This window comes from Trichomycterus rosablanca, chromosome 17 (assembly GCF_030014385.1).
Source record: "Trichomycterus rosablanca isolate fTriRos1 chromosome 17, fTriRos1.hap1, whole genome shotgun sequence".
Taxonomy (NCBI): Eukaryota; Metazoa; Chordata; class Actinopteri; order Siluriformes; family Trichomycteridae; genus Trichomycterus; species Trichomycterus rosablanca.
In genome coordinates, this window is record NC_086004.1 from 7288302 (window position 1) to 7310977 (window position 22676).

A 22676-nucleotide genomic window follows, 5' to 3' on the forward strand; every position below is an offset into this window, starting at 1 on the left:
GCCTGGTGACACAACCACAAGTGTTTCTTGTATCCTTTATTACACCAGCGAGTCCAACCAGACCCCTGTGGCTGAAACCCCGTGCACAGTTAAATATGGCGTTATGGGAAAATGAATTCCCCTGGGGTGTAATTGCATCACATTTTATTTCTGGTGCTTAATCTCACAACCACAAGGTTTTATTATGAAGAAAATGTTAGGTCTGAATTTGGTCTGAATATTCTTAGGAGAAGTATAATTTCATTTCAATTTCATGTTATACCACTGTTCTATTCTGGTCATGAGCTTGACGGTTCCTGCTTCCCCAGTATCACTGGGCGCAATGCAGTAACACACTCCGGACTGGACACAGATCCATCCCAGGGCTTCAGCCTTTCTCTCTTCAGACATAGCCAGTCATGTCTGTATGTAGACACCCGACGGGCAGATAACACACCCCGGGTTCGAATCCTGGATCCCAGGGGTATGGCAAGAGCAATTCACCATTGCTCCATTGATAGCCATGAAGTATTATATACTTGTGAAACATTGATACCCCAATATACTGCATACACGTGATGTACAGTATTGTTGATATCCTCATATTTTGGTTATCCATTGTTACGCTTTATCAAGTTTACACATTAAATTAACAAAAAGCTTTCAATACCTCATTTGTATATGCAAAACACTCATAGAACTGTCTAGGAACCTGGCTCATTTATTCTCATACCCACATACTTACATTTACCAGGTGGACATTTCTGCTCAGGGTGGTGCTACTGGCACTGTTGGCATAGTTTTTGCCATTCTTTTGGATGCTCCTATATTTATGAGTTGCTACAGCAGATCATTCAGGTCCTCATACCTGATTTGACACACTTTTTACACTGGATGCCCTTCCTGATGCAAACCTCTATTTTTATTTGCACTTGGGACTGGCACTGAGAGCGCACTGAAAAGTGCACTTCACAAAGGCTAGGCTGTTCGGCCATCTCCGCCCAAGACATATACAATCGCAGTCTGTATAGACGTCCGATCAGCAGATAGCACCTCGTGAGATCTTAGTGGTAGTGGCTGAGTAGCACCACCAAAGCTCCCTGCATATAACACTTGAAAAGCCGATTATTACTGTTAGTGCTGTGCGATTACAGAAACTACATTTAGCAACATATTTCACTTTAAATACATTAGAAACACTTGTATTTTCATTTATAAGGCTTCCATTTGCATTTCATTTCTACTTTCGTTAAACGTTGACTAGAACACCTAGAGAAATGTGAAAATACTGCATGGACCATTTACTTTACGGTCATCACCTTAACTATAATGACCTCCCAAAATACTGCCAAGAATTCAGCTCTACAAATATCTTAACAACCATTTTTCTACAGTCTTTCCTCTTCTCTGGGGCCCAGGTTCTGTCCCGGCAGGGGACAGAGAGCAGACAGGATGCTTATGAAGACATGAATCATCAACTCATTAATCATGATGAAATTCTCCCTGTGTGATGTCCACTGGTGAAAGGTGCTGGCGTAGGAGTGGCCCCTTCGCTGAAGGTCCAGAAATCAAGCTCTAGTGCTCTCTTGAGAAAGCAGTCTACATATTTACCTTCTTGAAGGCCTGTGAAGCTCCACACACAGCATGCCAGTGTGTTTTGCAGAGGTGGGGTCTTTCTCCGAAAGGAAGTTCTACAGGAAAAACATGGGGTTAAAAGGACTGGGCAACTTGCTTAAGCAGGATGTTTGCAAATGAGCTTTGAGACAGGATGTCAGTTCCATGCTAATTTAGCATTTAGCATTTCTCGCAGCAACATATTTTCAAGAATTTGCTTCCGAACAACAATGCAGGGAAACTGGATGACATCCTGTTCTCTTTCTGCTCCCTGTCTGCTTAGAGGCTTGGTACATTCCAGTGAGTCTTTCCTCCCCCTTTCCACCCACAGCCTGCCCTTATGGTAATACATTTGGTGACATCATTGCCAAACACCCAGGCAATAGCAGGGCCTCTATGAAACTACTACCACCCAGTTCCAAGGTCTCCTCCCATCCACTCCTCCTATGGCTCAAGAAAGGTGGAGGGAAGCCCTTTCATTGGCTGTTTCAGTTTGCTCCATGTTCGCTCTGTTTCTCAAATTATTTTCTGACCCTCAACCCCCCTTGATCTCCGTTAGTCTGGGTGAATGAGGGCTCTTGGGTGAGACGCTTACTCTCTGGGTCTTGCAGCAGAGGAGGGGTGGTGGGTGTGCATTTAGCAGTGGGGGAGAGGCTGCTTTTGAATGGCCCGGGAGGAAAGACGGACCAAGAACAATCAGAGGAGAAGCATGCTTCCCTCCTCCTCCTCTGGTACAGATTTTGTCTTGCTGACCATTTTCAAGTCTTGACGGGGATGAACCCCTAACTAACCAGAGCCTGCCTGGTTCGGATTGCTTTACTTAAACCTCTGGTGGATGTAGAGGGAACAAAAAAGGAATCAGAATTTAACGGAGGGAAGAAAGCCTGGTAGTTTCCTTTGGTTCCCTCTGGTTTTTTTTAATTATTTTTGGTAGTTCTGCTTGCCTGTGGTTTTCCTGGTTTGGGAGGATTCGCTATCTCAATTCCCTTTAAGGGAACATGGATACAGAATGGGGCTCTGGAGAGCCTGATGACCTCTATCATGGGTCTGCCTATTCTTCTCAGATGCCCTTCAACTACAATCAACTAGAGGGGCGTTTCAAACAGCTGCAAGGTAAGACAACTCTGCAGGTACATCTCCATTGTTTACGGCCATTGCCATGCAAGGTTGCACCTCATCCCGAAGCCACTTTAGGAAGGAAGTGGTTTTGCTATGGTTCTGTCTTGCATACTGGATCAGCCCATCAAGAAGATCAGCCCATGTCATTTTTCAGATGCTGATAGCTGATTCTACTCTTACAGAAGGAATTGATGGAGTGGTTTGCTGTTTTGCAAACACTGTCCAGTTTCACACTCGCACTTAACTCAGAAAATAATTAGTCTGGTGTGTGTCTGTGAAAATAGGCTTTTCATTACAAACATTCCAGGACTATGTTTGCTCCCCTCTGTAAATGCTAGCACCGATGGGCTAAGTCAATAAAAGGACCGCTTAGACCGAATGGGTTGTCATGCACAACAATGGCAAGCCAAGGAAGGTGGGAGCGGTTGTTTTGTTCAGTCGTTCAAACACCAGCGTGTAGGCATATTTAGTCGTGAGTGTGTATATACATAGCTTTAAACAATTTAGCTTCATCCTATTCAAGTTACCAGAGACAAATAACAAAGAGCTCCGATTTTGTAGCGTGATGGTTGTTTTGTTGGAAAGAGTGATGAAATTCTGGAAGCTGTATTATTATGGTTCCAGTTTTAAGTCGTAATCTTAAAGCTTGACAAAATGATATTCAGTCAAGAGCCTTTTTGAAAGGATGTATTTTACAATGCTGGCTTATAACCTTATAAACTAATATGTGATGATTCAAAGTGGTTAGACGAGACTGATTAGTAGGATTAGTAGGAGTGTTCCAGACAGCGCAGCACTGTATTTATACATATTAATGCTGCTAAAGTTTCTTTACATTGATGTAATAATACCCAGAACTATTTTGAAACTGGTTGTCTTCTGGTTTTAAGATAAACATTCACGTTTTGTTTAATGTGTACTTAACTCACTAAAATGAAAAAGTTAAGAGAATGAAGTCTCTTAGAAATAAATCTTTTGTTCAGATAAGATGGTCAATTATTTACTACACATGCTAAGGTCTATATACACCACAAAGTTTATTTTATAATTAACAGTATGTATAAATTAATGTCCATAGGTATAAGTAAGCCAGTGAATGGATGGGTGTATGCTGCCCTACAATGGACTGGTGCTCTGTAATGAAGATAAATAAGTTCATAGATTGATTAAGGCCTGTCAAAACAGATTGTTAAGATATTATTTTAATAATTAATTAGAAAGAACATGTTGAAATTATAAATCCAACAATGTAAAATGTACAATTACCACAATATTAAGGAATTTTTATTAAACATTCTTCTGAATAGGAAAAATACAAAATCTCTTGAATGGACATGATCTAGTAACTGAGAATTTTGGTTTTAAATACATAAAAAAACCACAATGGATGTTAAAAAATAGAAATTTTGGTTAAGGTACTGGACTAGTAATCAGAAGGTTGCCGGTTCAAGCCCCGCCACCACCAAGTTGCCACTGTTGGGTCCCTGAGCAAGGCCCTTACCCTCAATTGCTCAAAATCGTGTTCAGTCATAATTGTAAGTCGCTTTGGATAAAAGCATCTGCTAAATGCTGAAAATGTAAATGTACTACTAAATGTAGTTCATGTAGTCATTTTAAAAGGGAAATATGCCGTAGTTGTGTTATTTTTTTATTCTATTATTGTTTTATATACTTTGTTATTTACTTATATACCTATTTTAGTTTTATTTAAAAAATTTATGTGGGTTTTGAGAAAATATATCAAAATATATGAACAGCACACTCATTATTTAGTTATATATTCCCTATTTTTTTTCTTTTGATACCCATTATTAAACTTCTAATACAACTCTTTGACCAGTCTACCTGGCAGAATTGGTTCAGACACTGATCATTGATTTTCTGGTTTTTATGTGACTTTTTTGTAGTTTCCACTGATTCCTGATAGGGTTAAGCTCTTAGTCATAGAAAGACCAGTTCATAGCCTGATTAAGCCCTTCAAAATATGTTTTATAGTGTGTTTTGGGTCAACTCCCTGCTACGACACCCAACTGTGGATCTTGCCACTTTGTTTCTAATTCTATGTTCTGCAATGTGCCAGTTTTAGCCCCAAAACATAATAAAACCACCACCTTGACTAGCAGTAAGTACAGTGTTGCTGGTTTAAATGCCCTAACTTTTCACCTTCCAACATACCATTGGTTAATTCAATGACCTACACCCTTTGTTCACCACCGAATGAATAATCCAAGCTGCTGTATTAATATGGTTTATGAATTGGGTTTCCATCAAGCTTATGATTAGCTGTTTACAAACTTTAGGCTTATAAGAAGAGTTGTACTGTCAAAGAAGTTAGGGCTCAGGAATTGACACATTATCTCTTTAACGTACATACTGTAGGAAAGTGCTGGATAAACACAGCTTTCTGGGTAATCATTAACCCCTGTGCTAGTTCTGTCCCATATCATAAACCACTTAATAGCAGGAAACCAAAAAGACGAGGACTTTCATCTCTCTCGTGCGTGTTGGAGATCAGACTTCAGTACTTGAAATTACGCTCAGTTATAAAATGGATCTTTGTGTCTACTCGGGCCAGAAACACTGATGTAATAAATCACCTTAATGACAGACGTGTTAATATTTACCAGTTGCCACACTGCACAATTTGTACATGCTAGCACATTCACTAGAATCCCTGGTCAGTGTAAATCAGCCAAGACAAATGAACCGCATCTACTGCTGGGATTGCCAAGAAGTGAGAGGCTAAGCAGAGCGGCCAAGATAAAATATGTTTCACAGCACTGGCCTACAGCTTTAAGCATACAATACAACCATAACAAAGAATATTTAACATTTTTTAATTCTCGGTGGGTGTTGGATAATAAGTACACCCACTTAGTTCTGAAATATTTTGAGGCTTACCCATAACTTTTACAACTTTTTACAAATCAAACTATTACAGACATTTCCTTACTCATACTAGTACTGTATAGGATTATTTGAAGCTTTAATTAAGATTTTCAAAAATGTTCTTGTATGTTTTCATATATATATTTTTTTTCATTTTCATCAAACATCTTATCCTGGTCAGAGTTGCGGTAAGTCCAGGTTATCTGGAAGTACTGGGCTCTAAGCAGGAATTCCCTGGACAGGGCTCCAATCACTGGGCTTTGGTCATTCACCTAGGCATAGCCAGTCATGTCTATGTATATGTCTGAGCATGCTCCATACTTTTTATTTTTCCAGTATTTTGTTTATATATTTCTTAAATTTCATTAATGGTATAAGACAGTAAAGACATACATTTGTCAAATGTTATGTTTTTATCATGTAAAAAAACCTTGCTAGTTGAACAAGACTTCTCTAGCATCCATTTGATGCCAGTTGATCTCTGTAAATGCCACTAGGGACTGCAGATGCCAACAGGGACTGGTATTGTATATGCCACCAGGCAATGTAGTTTCCACCAGACTTAGTAAATCCCATAATAATCTGCGGCTGCTACCAGGGACTGTAGATGCTGTGGGGATTGTAGTTGCCTGGTTAAGAAGATGCCACAAAGTTAATTCTATTTAAGAGTGTCTTTTATCTGTAGTATAGATGCCTCACTCTAGGTGTTACCAGTTATTGAACATTGATTTTTTTTTTTACTATACATAGTGCTGACAGTAGCGATCTGATGTCTACACAGGCCAGAAACAAGGGCATTTTTCATTAGTCTTAGTTTGTCCATCAGTTCGGATATAACGTTTCCAACTTTTCACTCAGCTTGATTCACTTTGTGTGTGTCATGACAGTCTGATTCTTTTGCTCCAGCGCTAAAGGAACAGTTGAAATGGCTATTAGTGTCACTTTAACAGAGCACAGAATGGGGTTGTTTGAGCTTAAGCTGTGGGTCAGTATAGATAAAAAGGTTAAGGGGAAAAGGTTTGTGAAGAGAAAAGGTAAAGAGAGCAGAGCCAAACAAGAAAAAAGAGAACGAAAGGTGGACTGGAAGCCATCCAAAATCCTCTTTTTGTGGATGATTGGAGACAGTGCTCTTAGTTTTGGAACAGATGAGATGAGGGAGCAGCACTTTTACTTTCAATCTCTTGCTTTTAAACTGTTGTTGAAGCTGATCTCTACAGAGCATCAGAGCATGACAGCTCTTCCACAGTTGTTAGGTTTCTTACAAGTGTGCCATGGTATTTATTTTCAAATGTAATTATGTGGGTTTTTTATTATCCTGTCTTTATTCAGTAAATCTGATTCATTGAGGGACTGGCATGTAACACTTTGAAGTAAATATATTATTAATGGGTTGGTTATGTCATGATGTGTCAAAATTGTTCAGTCAACCAACTTTTTGGTCTTAGCCATTGTGCTATCTTGCTTGTTCATGAGCTCCTAATGTCCGTTGTTGAACACAGGGTTGCCAAATGGTAAACGAAGCAGATCACAACAGCAGAGCGTCTAATAACACAAAATCTTGCTTTGTAGATGCCACCAAAGTCTCTGCATTGGATACACTATGTACTGTAGATGCCACAGGGCTCTGAAGATGCCATTCTGTTAAAAAAAAAACCCAACAGGCTTGGTGAATGTCACCATACACTGTAGTTGTCAACATAGTTAATAATTGGTACAACAGATTCCACTGGTCATTGCAAATGCCACTAGACTCTCAATGAAAACCAGTTACAATGTGGGTGGAACCATTTTTGTAGATGCCATCATGTACTGTATAAGGCTTTTAAAATGCCATTTGGTTTAAAAATCCCACCAGACACGACAGATTCCACTGGTCATTGTAGTTGCCAGTTGCTCAGAATTCACAATTTCCATACTGTACATGTTCCATAGTTGGCAGTTGCCATCTCTAATATTATCATTAATCAGATTTTTTTGATCAGATCAGGGCACCGCTCTTAGCAGCAATTTTGATAATTTAAACACCTTATGCATTTCCTAACTTTCCTGGGTTCATCTTAAAAGGCCAGATCCTTGTTCTTATTCTCAAGTGTTGCTCTTGATTGCTCATGACATTTTTCCCTCTTGTGGTTTTAGTTCAGGGTCACAAAATGTTGCAACACTGACCACCAAGTGTGGAAAAGCAAACAATCTTTGGCCAGATTAGTCCAGACTGAATGTTTATGGACGCATCATAAGCCATGCAGTGGACCCGCAGCAGTTCCTCACAAGACATAGTGTTTTAACTTATCTGTGAGACTTATGCTAGTTGCCACAGTTACTAAGTTACTAAGAGTAAGATTAGTATTATAATGACAGCCAAGAAACAGGGAGAACCAGGCTTGCACCTGATTACTCCTAGACACATGAAGCTAGCCATTGTGTCTCTATGAGTTGTGGCTCATGCCGTGTCAATGGAAGACCAATACCCAAAAGCATGGAAGCACAAGCATCGTATGGTTGATGGGATAACTTCCAGCTAGAGAGAAGGGCCAATCAGCTCCCAGCCACGGATGTCTTGCAGTATTTTTAGGACCCAAACACAGAACTCTGGATGATTGAATGCAGTTCTGTTTGTCATTTAGAAGCCAACATTTTGCAAATATAGACACATCAATTGCTTGACAACCAATCTGGGATAACTGGGAGTGACACAACGTCCGTTAACATTGATAATAGCAACTACTGCTTGTTTGCAAACTGCTGACCATACTACCTGCAGATCATTTATGGAGAGAAATGATGAGGCCATCTTTTCCTTTTTTTGGATGCTCCTATAAATTCCTGGAATGGAAGGCTCATCGGACTTCAAATGCATCTCCTATTGATCTGATGAATCCATAAATAGCCTAGGAAAACCATTAAAACCAATTTTGCCTTACACATCTAAAAGTGCAGCGGCACAAAGTAAACCAGGAGCCTGGATCTAAAAGTGTCTTGTTTACTAAACACAGTGTTCGCACTAAGACACACAATCCCTCCATCATTCTTAGAAACAAACCCTGTTTCTTATTGTCACAACATCAGGCTCATCTTAAATGAAAAATATGTGTGGTGTCCATCAATGCAAGAAATAAATGACTGCCTTTGGCACACCCCAAATCTGGTCCTGAGACCCAACTGCCCCAAGAAGTACAGGATGTCCTGAAGAATATCAGACATCTCACCACAGGATGCTTAAACATCAGAGGGAGAGAAAGGATGCCATCTCTGAACACAGAGCAACCCCTCCCCAGCATTCATTTACAATGACTGAGACATTTTGCCTCGTTTCTGCAGTCTGACCCCCGTGTTCAGCAGATCCACAGATTGCTGGGTAGGATGCTTTGCTGTGTAGGGTGTGGCTTGTTTAATGGGCAGAAATGTCAATAAATCTATACGCTTTGTCCTGTTAAATCTGTGTTGAGATGCAGCTAGCCAGGCAGGATCAAGCCTAATCTTTTGTCCACTGCTTTAGAGACAAAGTGCTTTGGTTTCAGTGTTCATTAGTCTTATTTCTAATGAAGTTTCACTAATATGAAAATTAAGCATCCTTTAATAAACTGCACAGGAACTTTTACTACCTGTATTACTTTTACAATAATTACCACTGCTTTATTCTGGTTTGAATCATGGTGGGTCTGATTCCCCGCAAACACCCCCATACAGGTCAATAGCCCATCACGTTGCAGACACAAGCACTCTTTTTCACACTAAGGCCAATTTTTTGTAACTTTAATTGACCTGACTATATGTCTTTGGACTTGTGAGGGGAAACCAGAGCACAGAAAGAAGAACATGCAAACTCCAAACAGACCGGATCCTGGCTCTCCGGCCGGGGAATCAAACCCAGGCACCTAGGCTACCCACTGCCCCATCTTGCCACTCTGTTTTTCAAAACCAAAACATTCTCTCTGTTTACTATTATATATTTTCTTGTATGTAATGTGATTACAATTACTTTATACTTTCAATATAATCTTTATCTTGTTCTTCTTTCGACTGCTCTGTCCTGAACATTCTCCTCTATCACACCAACCTCCTGCATGTCCTCCCTTACCACATCCATAAACCTCCTTATGGCCTTCCTCTCTTCAGCACTCTTCTCCTGTTAGAACTCTCATCCCTCCAAAGCACATGCCCAAACAGTCTTAATCTCACCTCCCTAACCTTGTCTCCAAAACATCCTTCATTCATAATCTTCCTCTCTGCCACCTACAGCTCCGTCTCCTGTCTTTTAGTTAGTGCCACTTCCTCTAATTCATACAGCATAGCAGACCTCACTAATGTCTTGTAAACTTTCCCTTTTACTCTCACAGAAATCCTTCTATTGCAAATAACGCCGCCCACTCTCCACCCTGCCTGCACTCTCTTCTTCACCTCTCTGCATCAATTTTTACTGCATTACTTTGTCCACTCAAGCCCAAGTATTTAGTCATCCAGCTTCACCACCTCACCTCACTGCACCTTTAAATGATTACTTCACCTTTCCACCACCCTGTCTCTAATGTACGCACATGTATTTGTTAATTATAAATTTATATATAAATTTATAAGTCTTAATTTCAATCTTTGATTAAAAAAGTCATTTTAATGTAAAAATGCAATCCTTTGCCATATTCAATCTATTTAATTTATGTTCAAAATCTAAAACTATTTATTTATAAAACATTAACATAACCTTGTAAGAATAACAATTATTATTGTTGTTATTATTATTAGTAGTCATTTAGTAATAAGTAATTATCTATTTGTTCATATAACATTAACATAACCTAGTTATAATAACAATTATTATTGTTGTTGTTGATGTTATTATTAGTCATTTAGTAATAATTATTTATTATTATTCAATAATTCATTACAAGTACATTAAATTTTAGTAACTGCTTAATCCTAATCAGAGCTCAGCGCCACATTGATGTAATTCTGGTGTAATACAAGTTCTAGTCCTGAGTCAAGGTGCTACACAAAACAACATACATACATAGTAAGTCATAACAGGCATAGCAATGAACATACAGACAAATATTTACATTTAAATGAGGTATGTGCAAATACAGTACTGTGGTGGGTGTGGTAAGGAACGTTAGATTAGACCAGGAGGACCAATAGAAGCTATTTCTGAGTCTCAAGGATTTGGCTCATATGCTGCTCAGTCTTTTTCCCATGCAGCAAGGTGAACAGTTTGTCTGATGGGTGCCAAAATGTGCCGGGCCTTCCTTGTTCATCAATCTGTGTATATGTTGAAATGTTAGAAAGACTGGTGCCTTCTGATAGAGTACAGCTATAATACAAGACTGTAATGTGGTGATATACACCCTAGATAGGGAACCTATCTGTTTATGGGCATCACATACTCATACTCTGTACTTACTCATTCACTTACAACTTGAGTGATTTAAAGCAGCTGAGTCACGTTTTGCATGTTTTAGGCGGTAACAGGAAATAGAAAGAACATGCCCCCTGTTGTCATTATATAAGGCTCATACCAGACATTTGACTGGTTATTTGTTTGTGTTTTTCCTAATTTTGCTGATGTTCTTTTTATCTTTATGGGTGCCACATCTGGTTCCAGAACATTTGTGCTGAACACATGAAGGTGGGATCCGTGACCCTTGCTGCTTTGCTTGCGCCTCCCTACTGGGTCATTAAGGCAACAGAAATATCATAAACCATATTTGCAATGTGGCAAGAGTTTAGAAGAGTTTACTGCGTATGTGTCCTAGCTGCTCTGCAGGGCAGATTTTAACGGCAAAGAGTAGAAAAGAGAGGGATGTGTTTACCTAAGGATAGGACCAGATGCTAGTGCATTCCTGCGGCTTTCCCCTGGGTTTTGGATGGGGCGAGGGGAGGAACACTGCAGCCATTGTTTCTTTACCCACAGTCTCATGGGGGAGTCCGCAGGCCCCTGCTAATATGCAGTGTAGGATGCTATCAGCACTGGTGTTATTGGCTTACAATGGAGCTCCAGTGCTTGTGCTGAAGCTGGTGAAATGGAGGTTATACAGCGTACTAGCTTCTGTTGGGCTGAGGATAATGAATTAGAGAATTTTTTCACTTTGGCTTGTCATATGACCCCTGTTTAGATTGGAAAGGCTAGCAGGACCTGGCGTATGTTCTACAAATGTTGTATTAAAAGTGTGATACAGAACACGTTTGATTCACGACACTGTTAATGTTGAGAATTTCAAGCATGAAATTAAAGTCTTATTTGTTGTACTTTTATAGCAGTGTAGTCCATCAGCACTTCATCATTATTATTACAGTGGTGTTAGTGGTAATAACGTGGTGATGTGTAAGAGAGAGGTCGTTATGTGTTAAATTCACTTCCTGGTTTGGTGCAGCAGTGCTCAAGCTTTAGAAGCCGTTGAACATGTGGAACGTATAGACATATGAAACGGAGAGAGACACGAGGTCAGCACTTTTAAGGTTCCCCTGTGTGAGCGTGTGGGTGTGTGCGGGTGGGTAGGTGTGTGTGTGTGTGGTAGGTCAGTCAGTCAGTGTGTTTATGCCTTACAGCAGTGTACAGCAGTGTACTTCAGCATACCTCAGCATACCTCATTTATCCTCTTGTTTCTTTGATTGACAGATTATGTGCATGCTTACCTCACTCATGTGAATGCGTGTTACAGAAGCAGTCATCTTTTACTAAATTATACACACCCAAACCTTATACATCCTGACTGTTAACCATGAAAAGACCTGTACATTCCTTACATTTAGGTGTTTTTTTGTATTATATGCAGCATTTTGGTTTGATAATAGAAATATATTAAATTACATACAAAAACTACAATTAATTAATTAATTAAAATTTATTTAAATAATGGCATATACAGTATTATGATAATTATATTCATCATCATTATTTCTTTATCATTATATTTTATATATTTATATGTGTGTGTTTATATGTTGTAGATTGTTTTTAAAATTTGTATTAATTTTCTAATTATCTCTATAAAATTATATATATATATATATATATATATATATATATATATATATATATATATATATATATATATATATATATACAGTATATATATATAATTAAATGTATAAAATATTATGTATTATGTATTAAATATATATATTTAATATTAACAGTGTATAAACTATTTTTTATGTTATTTTTTCCAATTGTATGTACAAAAGTTTGTTTACTGTGTCTGTTTAATTAATTATTATTCTTTAATAAACAATAAATTGTAACATTAAATATGTTTAGAACAGCTTGCAAAACCATATACAAATATCAATACAGTAATGTTCTGCTGAAACTCTATTGTTGTTGTTATTATTATTAAAGCTCTTAAGACTATTTGATAGAAGGCTTATGTTTACCCCAGATATCTGACCTATTTGGCCCTGTGCTCTGTGACCACTCTCACTGGCAGATGTGTTCTTCCTCTGTTTGCTGATGTTCTGTTGTTTTGGGCAGGGCACTCTGTTACGCTGACCCCTGTCATGCCCCCCGTCACTCCCGGTGCCTCTTTTTTTCTGTTTAACTCTCCTTCTGATTGCATGGTGGGTGAGCCGGTGGGTCAAGGAGAGCTGTAGTCTTCCTGTCTTGTTTCAATGACAGGGGGGTCGGTCAGGAAAGATGCTAGAGAAGGGAGAACAATTGAATGAGGTGCTGACGTCAGTGCAGACATGAGGAATGCAATAACAGGAAAATTGAAAGGTTTATAAATAAACTCTTCTCTAAATGTGCTCATGGGTGAGGTCAGGGTTGCAGGACAGCATGAACAGGATAGCCAGATGTCCACTTGTTTCATAGGACGAGATATGTTAGTGGTGGAAGTGTCATGTATTAAAATAATTCTGACAGAGGTGAGAGAAAGGGCACTAGATGTTTAAGTAAGATCATCAGAACAGAATGATGGACCAAACCAAATGAAATTACGTCTTAAAGGAAGTACAAGTCTCTGGTGTTATAACCACTTAACCACTTAGTCTTCATGCTGTGGTCGGTTTTCTACATGCTTTAATTAAAATCTAGTGCTGTGTAGTTAGTCTATACATAACACCTTGCATAAAGGGTGGTGTTCAAAGAGTCTTTCAGCAGATACAAGGGAAGAATGTTCCAGAAACTGTAAAATAAGTGCCTCACATAAGGAAAGAAAATCGTAGAAACTGTGAAAAGATGGTCTTTGTAGCCAGCATGCTGTATAAAGCTAGAAAGTTCTAGAAGCTGTGAGAATAGTGCATGGCGCTGATGGCCCAGCAAACTGTATAGGATTTTTTTTCTTTTTTAATTTAAAAAGAGTGCCTTATAGCTGTGTGGAAAGTGTCTGTAGGTGGTTCCACCATTATATAAATGATAAAAAAGGCTTTAGAAGCTGTGAGAAAAGTGCCTGTGAAGAGCAAACAGGCTTTGTAAAGAGAGGAAGCATTTAGTTCAAGACAAGCACACACCATGGTCAGGGTATGAGTCCACTTGGTCCACTTGCCCATTCACTTATTCACATACAGGGGTTGGACAAAATAACTGAAACACCTGGTTTTAGACCACAATAATTTATTAGTATGGTGTAGGGCCTCCTTTTGCGGCCAATACAGCGTCAATTCGTCTTGGAAATGACATATACAAGTCCTGCACAGTGGTCAGAGGGATTTTAAGCCATTCTTCTTGCAGGATAGTGGCTAGGTCACTACGTGATGCTGGTGGAGGAAAACGTTTCCTGACTCGCTTCTCCAAAACACCCCAAAGTGGCTCAATAATATTTAGATCTGGTGACTGTGCAGGCCATGGGAGATGTTCAACTTCACTTTCATGTTCATCAAATCAATCTTTCACCAGTCTTGCTGTGTGTATTGGTGCATTGTCATCCTGATACACGGCACCGCCATTGGATGCACATGGTCCTCCAGAATGGTTCGGTAGTCCTTGGCAGTGACGCGCCCATCTAGCACAAGTATTGGGCCAAGGGAATGCCATGATATGGCAGCCCAAACCATCACTGATCCACCCCCATGCTTCACTCTGGGCATGCAACAGTCTGGGTGGTACGCTTCTTTGGGGCTTCTCCACACCGTAACTCTCCCGGATGTGGGGAAAACAGTAAAGGTGGACTCATCAGAGAACAATACATGTTTCACATTGTCCACAGCCCAAGATTTGCGCTCCTTGCACCATTGAAACCGACGTTTGGCATCGGCACGAGTGACCAAAGGTTTGGCTATAGCAGCCCGGCCGTGTATATTGACCCTGTGGAGCTCCCGACGGACAGTTCTGGTGGAAACAGGAGAGTTGCGGTGCACATTTAATTCTGCCGTGATTTGGGCAGCCGTGGTTTTATGTTTTTTGGATACAATCCGGGTTAGCACCCGAACATCCCTTTCAGACAGCTTCCTCTTGCGTCCACAGTTAATCCTGTTGGATGTGGTTTGTCCTTCTTGGTGGTATGCTGACATTACCCTGGATACCGTGGCTCTTGATACATCACAAAGACTTGCTGTCTTGGTCACAGATGCGCCAGCAAGACGTGCACCAACAATTTGTCCTCTTTTGAACTCTGGTATGTCACCCATACTGTTGTGTGCATTGCAATATTTTGAGCAAAACTGTGCTCTTACCCTGCTAATTCAACCTTCACACTCTGCTCTTACTGGTGCAATGTGCAATTAATGAAGATTGGCCACCAGACTGGTCCAATTTAGCCATGAAACCGCCCACACTAAAATGACAGGTGTCTCAGTTATTTTGTCCAACCCCTGTATATTCACTCATGAGCAGCTAGTTTACGTTCTGCATGCTTATAGAAGGCGAAAGGTACCCACATACTCTAACAAAACCCAGTCCGACATATGAATCACAGGCTAAGTTCTGTAGTCAAGGAACGAATCCTGGTAGAATGGTGTGTAGCAACCACTTTACAGGCTGAACTGGTGTTTCACCAGGTACACATGTGAAATCTGAAACAGATTTCCTTGTGTCCAGGTCTAAAAATGTAGCACAATTTAATTACAGTAATTTTATACATATATTAAAGCAGGACTACTGGACTAGGTTCATTACAGAGTGGTACAGGCCTTCACTAACTTCAAAGAAGCTTTGCTATCTAAACTTTCTGCAATTTTAAGACATTCTTAATGTGTTAATCCTATTGTTATTACACTATCAAATATAATTATCATTTAGGAAAGACCATTCAGTATTCAGCCATAAATGCAACTATGTTACGAGTATTTATAGCTACAAAAGGCTGTTATTCTGTTTCTGTGTAAACTTCAAGTTTCTTGACTGTTAGTAGATCTTACATTCATTGTTCCCATTCTGTAGATGAGCGTGAGGCAGTGCAGAAGAAGACCTTCACCAAATGGGTCAACTCCCACCTGGCTCGAGTCTCCTGCCGTATTACGGACCTGTACATGGACCTGCGGGATGGACGTATGCTCATCAAGCTCCTGGAGGTCCTGTCTGGAGAGAGACTGGTGAGTGTTACACTTCTATGAATTACTATTGGCTTCCACTATTCAGAGGAAACATGATTCATCAACTACCCAAATTACAGCGGCTCAAGTGCTGAACTGGTGAACAGAAATAGAACACAGCCCTTAGAATACGATAATCTGTCTAGTTTTTGTTCTTTGTAAGACAAACTGGTGTTTACTTAAATGGGGTTAAGCTATGAGCTCCTAAATTACAGTGCTGTCATAAAGGGAAAGCAGTTATTAGGCCTTCGCTTGGGAGAAATGCTGGTGTTTTCACTTTCAGATGTTTAAACCACGTACGTCATGTAATCGCTCAAGCTGTGTTTTCCTGTTTTTAGCCTGATCCACAGAGTGATAACACACTGCAAACTGACCTACTGCTAAAAGAAATGACCATTTAAATCAATTTTGTATCAAATTGGAAAAATTAGTATGCACAGACAGTGCTGTGCTGTGATGGCGCACAGCAGTCTTAGAAGCTAGCCCACAATCAGCTGTCAGGCGGCTATTGAGTCTCGGGTTTGACGTTCCTGTTCCAGCATGACCGCGCACTGGCGATATTCTGACTGAATAATAAGGGAACATCAAAATGCTTCCTCATCTGTGAAGGGCAATTCCAGCATTCAGTGTGGCACAATTTTTCTGACAAAAAATTTCTAACATGGTGGACAAAAACTAAGCAGTGAGCGGAGATATTTTAAAATGCAAGTAATTGTCAAAAAATATAATAATTTTTGCATTGATCAGGGTGTGGCTCTCTGTACACAAAGCTGATCCGCATATAAACTTGCCTCACACAGGTGAAAAGATGCAGTCGGCTACTGCACGTGTAGGAGGGTGCGTGTCAGTCTCGCTCTCCTCAACCAGGGAGGAGATCAGCGTCAGTAGAGAGAAAGCATAATGCAATTGGGTAATTGGATACGCTAAAGTCTGGAGAGAAAATGCATAAACAAAATAAATAATCTGACTTTTAAAGTTCAATGTCAATTAGATGTCAGAATCCTTTCTATTTAGGCAGCTACCTAGGTAGACAGTTGGCAGCAAGGCAGCTCACTAGGTTTTTACACAAACCCACAGTCTAAAACCTTGAGAAAGGAAATGCTAATGATTTAAAATAGATAATCCAACAAACTCATAGGCTTTTGCTTATATAATGTCCTGGTCTTAAGTCCACCTCTAAGTCTCTAGTACTTGAAGTTTCTTAATGTGTTACTGTTGTGTTGTGAAGCCATGACCTTCTGTTTCAAAAATAACAAAATGACTTTTTGCACTGTTACACTGGATACATTTCTGAAGGTCTCTTTAAATGATAAAATTTTTCTTATTTCATTGATAAACAGAGGGTCACTTCTCAGAGCTTGTGCTTATCTGCATTGTAGTTGATTCTGTCATTTAAATACTGAGTGCAACAGCAGTGTGTAGGAGTAGAGCATGATGAAATAGCTGGACTGTATGACTCAACAAAATTCAGAATAGTGGACATGCCGACAGGGTTGAACCCTTGCTGCCTGTAATCATCACGTACCCTATTCACAAAGACTTTTCCTTTCGTCCTCGGGGTTTTTGATTAGGTATCTCCCCTCCCGGAGAATCAGCAAAGGAAACACAGTATCCAGGCACACCCTCGGCTTCAAGGATACACTCAGCATGCTTAAAAGGCTCACAGCTGAGCCACAGAGATTTTTTTTACATTTTACTTCCTCATATTTATCATCAGAAATGAATGGAAATCATGGATAGACTTTGATACAAATTTGAAGGTCACGTACACGATAGAAACATATTTAACCATTTATTTTTATTAATTACACGTCAACTGCAAATGTTCATTTTAAAGTTAGACTCCGGTTTACTTTGTACTTATAAATATAAGCAAAAAAAGTATGTGGACAGGACAAATGAATTACGCTAGTACATTATTTTTAAATCTTAGTTGACATTTACTTTTGAAAAGCATCTGCATTAAGAGATAAATATTTTTTGCAGCACTTATTTTGGCAAACCATCTTCAATTTCCCAAGCCTCAGGTGTCCCTTTAATTAACCCATGATTCAAAATCTATTCATTAGTTAATCTATGGACTCTGCAGTCTAATACGCAAGCCCACCACCATAAAGACCCCAGTGCAGCTCTCAGCTGTGCCAGCTGCTATTAGCTACTATTATTTTATGGGAGGAAATGCGGGGTGGGAAATAACCTCTTATTACTTTGGTACAAATACAGTAAAACAACTTGATGTGTATTAGTGGTGTTCTTACATGTTGGAGGGGATTCACAAGAGGGAATCTAGAAAATAATTAATTTCTAATAGGTTTTAATTCAAAATGTTGGCAGACCTTTTATCTTTTTTAAAAAACCAGTAAAGTTATTTCTGGCAGTATGCTTGGGGTTGTTGTCTTATTAAAACTTGAGGAAAAAGTTCCTCAAGGCTCCTCCAGTATGTCATTTGATGTTTGCATAGCGTGCTTGCATTTAAGTTGATTGGTTACTGTGGAGATGTCAGAGTATCAGCAAATACAAAAGTAATAGAGAATTATTGACTAGTCGTTATTGGATTAGGACGTTACGGAAGTCTATAAAATGATAATTCTGTGTAGAATTGTGTTTATTAAAATTTGTGGCTGAGAGTTCTTATGCTGAATGAACAAAAATGTTACCCTCCTAGTAACTAGGGATTAAGGAGGAGAAACAAGGAATGTGTTGAGCTGAGGGGAGTATCGCACACAGAGCACAACAATATTCACAGGGAGCGTAACATCTGGGGGCTCATCCGGGATCTTTTTCCTGGATATTTGGATGTGTGGGATACCTGTTGGCCAGCGTGGGAACTAATGCAGTGGTAGATGGTGTTACAGTTTTATTGTTGTAGTTACTGAAGCTGGGGAGATGGCTATCCCTTGATTTGGAAGGATCTCTTGCTACACCCAGTTATTAAAAGTATGAAAAGGATGACTCACTTAGCATAGCTGACTGTTAAAGGTTAAAGGTAGAGATCCATAGACTTTTGTTGGAGGAGTTAGTAGAAGTGGGTGTGTTGACTGTGTGGCCAGTTTCTTCCACTATTTTATGTTGACATGTCCAACTCTCTAACAGACACAATTGGATGTGTCTGTGGTAAGGGAAGGTTGGATGAAGTTTCTCCGGCAACTGTGCATGTCGGTTGGGCCCATATATGCTGCTCTCCTTGGCCAGAACCGAGGTAGTGCATGTGAATGGGGAAACTGGAAATGACTAGATTTGGTGGAAAGGGGGATTTCTGAACTGATAGCACCACACTGTCTTCTGCTCACCACTGGGTTTAGTTTAATCATAGTTAGATTTTACTTTCACTTTTACTTATACAATAGATACAGTAGGTCCAGCCCAAGGTTTGGCAAGGCCTTGATTTTAGCATGTGACATTGCTTTCATCACGGTACCCAATAAGTAATAAGATTTTTGCATTTCCTTTCTTACCAATTAGAATGAACCTAAGCCAAAATATAGTTTTGTAACTTAACCCAATAGGTGATAGTACATACAAAGCCAGTCCACCCAAGTGAGCTGCCACCAATAATGGTACTGGTTCAACTGAAAGTGAGGTAGATCTCGATTTAAAAGCACCTACACAACATCCTACTTTGCTTCTGTGAGGATTGTGGATTGTGGACATTTGATATTAGCTTGAAGCGGGTTCATGTACCTGAAGCAGACTAGTTTACACATGTCTTCCTGCCTTCTTAGCAATGATCCCGTTGTTAGTTCTTGACTTTCTTAGTTATCAAGCTTCCATCAAGCATAAATGGTTTCATATGAAGTCATGGTTCAGGTCCAGATCCGCTCTCTCAGCTTGCTAGATTTTTATCACATTATCTGCATTATCTGCAATGCAAGATCAAGTCAGATCCAACTCTGGTTCTATCTGCAACTTTTATTCTTTGACTAAATGTTTCAAACACACTCAAAACAACAACAGAAAAAAAACCTGTTAGCTATACCACAGTACTATAATGCGCCAGCTTCACAAATGTTATTTTGAGCTAATGGGCACAAATTCTGACAGACACCCTTGCAAAATGTGTTCCCAAAATAGTAGGGACTGTTAGCTGCAAAAAACCTTAATACTCATTGTTGTAGCCTAGGATGTCCAACAAGCTACTAGTTAAGTGTCTTTATACTTTTGGCCTATAGATGGCAAACAATGACGGTGCAGTGCCGAATAATCAGCTCCAGTGTTGTAGTTCCCCCGAAAAGTGCTGCCGTCATCTTCCAGCCTGTGTACCGTTCTCACCCCACCGCGAGTGCATGCCATCTGCATCTCAAAGAGCCGCAATGCCACTGCAGTGTGTGTGTGTGAGTGATTGCCTGCAGAAGACCTGCTCACACACTCAGCCAGGACCATACCACCTTTATCTCTGAAGGAGGGGGGGTACAGAAACAACACACCTTTTCAGTCTCCAATTTTTGGTCACTGTTTGCTAATCATGAAACATCTGCATTGATATTATGGCGTACAGGAACTCTAGGCGCGCACCCGTGATTCTGTTATTTCATTTTTCTCTAGAATCTACAGCCACACCTCAGTCTGAAGTCTAGTCAAAGGTCATTATGACATATGCACAGACTTTGGACTAAGGTTGGGCCATTGAGTCTGTCCTTTACCCAGCACACATCATTCCTGTTTAGTTTACATTTTTTGCATGTCCACTCCTTGCCCTTTGACATTTAGCTTTTCCTGTGAGGGCCACTTTCCTCCAACGCAGGTGTCAAAATAGAAACTGGACAGTGCACCCAGTCTGTGCCAAAGGCCACGCTGCAGCATTAAGTTCAGCTCAGCTGGATCTTTCAGCTGCAGTTCTGTGTTCCTGCAGGGGAAGGATGGATACTCTAGCCTGTCATGTTAACTCATGTCAGCCGGTGCACCTGCATGAACCTAAATGTGGACCTAGGTCGGTCAATCGGGGACTGAACTTTGACTTTCTGCATAAAATACCACTGATTAAAGACAGCAATACTGAACTCGATAACCTGAAGGGTATCTGAAGGCATCTGAGGCTGGTTGCGGCAACAGAAGAAAACTAAAACTGATCATGTTGACACCTTTTCTAATTACTGAGATTTAGGATTTTAGCCACACCAGAGATCTAAATGTGGGCCAGCTTAATAGACCGTCATGCCACTCAATAGAGACATCATGTTTAGCCTCATTTTCTTTGTATTGTAGCATGGCGTCATGACGTGGCAGAGTCCGGACTGTGATTGGTTGTATGGAAATGGGTTCATGTATCCAAACTCTCTGCTTTTTTGCACTATTCTTGGCTAGTAGCTCTTATCCAGTTCAAACTCTTTAGTAAATGTTGCAAACCACTCACATATACACATGTACAGTTCAATGAAATTCTTTCTTCGAATATCACAGCTTGTTTTTAGAAGCTGGGGTCAGAGGACGGGGTCAACCATTGTACGGCGAGAGGGTTAAGGGCCTTGCTCAAGGGCCCAACAGTGGCATTTTGGTATAGCTAAGATTCGAACCCTCAATTTTTCGATTGATAGCCCAAAGCACTGTCCACTAGGCTACCACTGTCCCAATAATGAATATTAGCCAGGTAAAAAAAATCTTACATTATGGGTGCTCAGGTGGCGCAGATGTCTAATGCATCATGGGATCTTGAGCTCGAGTTTGAATATTGGCTGTCAAACTTGGCCGCATTTATAAGACTGTACAAAGGAAGCCGGAGCACTTCAGGCTCAGTGGTTACAGTAATGGACTAATGATCTTGTCACCCCTGAACAAGGCCCTTAACCCTCAATTGCTGGAATTGTATTCAGTCATAGTTGTATGTCGCTTTGGATAAAAGCATCTGCTAAATGCCGCAAATGTAAATGAACTACATATTAACCTCACATTCATTTTGCTCAAATGGCATTTTTTGTTTAATTAAACAAAAAAATAAGAACCACTGCAGGAATTAATGTCTAAATGTTATTAATCATTCTGCACTTTGTTGTCTCCAGCCCAAACCCACAAAGGGCAGAATGAGAATTCACTGTCTAGAGAATGTTGACAAAGCTCTGCAGTTCCTCAAAGAGCAGCGGGTTCACCTGGAAAACATGGGCTCCCACGACATCGTCGACGGCAACCACCGCCTCACGCTCGGTCTTATCTGGACCATCATCCTCCGCTTCCAGGTTACAATAGAAAATACATTAATCACTGGATTTTGCATGTTTCGGCATGTCATTTAAAGTACGACGTGGTTGCTGTATGTCAGACTGTGTGTTTCTGTGTGTGAAACAGATCCAGGACATCAGTGTTGAGACAGAAGACAATAAAGAGAAGCGCTCGGCTAAAGACGCTCTGCTGCTGTGGTGTCAGATGAAGACCGCAGGGTGAGGTTTCCATTTTAAAAACCATACAGTTCCTTTTTTTCATAATGAAGATGAAATTGTAATATTTATTATTTGCTTTTTTTGCAGCTATCCAAACGTCAACATCCACAACTTCACCACCAGCTGGCGTGACGGAATGGCTTTCAACGCCCTCATTCACAAACACAGGTATAAACCCAGCTGACCACAATGTGTGGCTTAAACTGTCCACAATTCAGACCCCTCCTGTGGTATTTGACTCTCTGT

General features: G+C 40.0%; 1 protein-coding gene across 3 annotated transcripts in view; it reads left to right on the forward strand.

The window, feature by feature from the left end:
• Positions 1-22676, forward strand: part of sptbn1 (spectrin, beta, non-erythrocytic 1) — a 76692-nt gene that overhangs the window by 30937 nt on the left and 23079 nt on the right. For 2 of the 3 annotated variants that reach the window (XM_063012829.1, XM_063012831.1), the window contains 4 exons: positions 15911-16062; positions 22056-22229; positions 22339-22430; positions 22518-22598. In XM_063012829.1, the coding sequence (XP_062868899.1) occupies positions 15911-16062; positions 22056-22229; positions 22339-22430; positions 22518-22598 (499 nt within the window). Of the gene's footprint in view, positions 1-2620; positions 2707-15910; positions 16063-22055; positions 22230-22338; positions 22431-22517; positions 22599-22676 lie in introns of those variants that run through there. The other variant, XM_063012830.1, reaches the window with a different exon arrangement.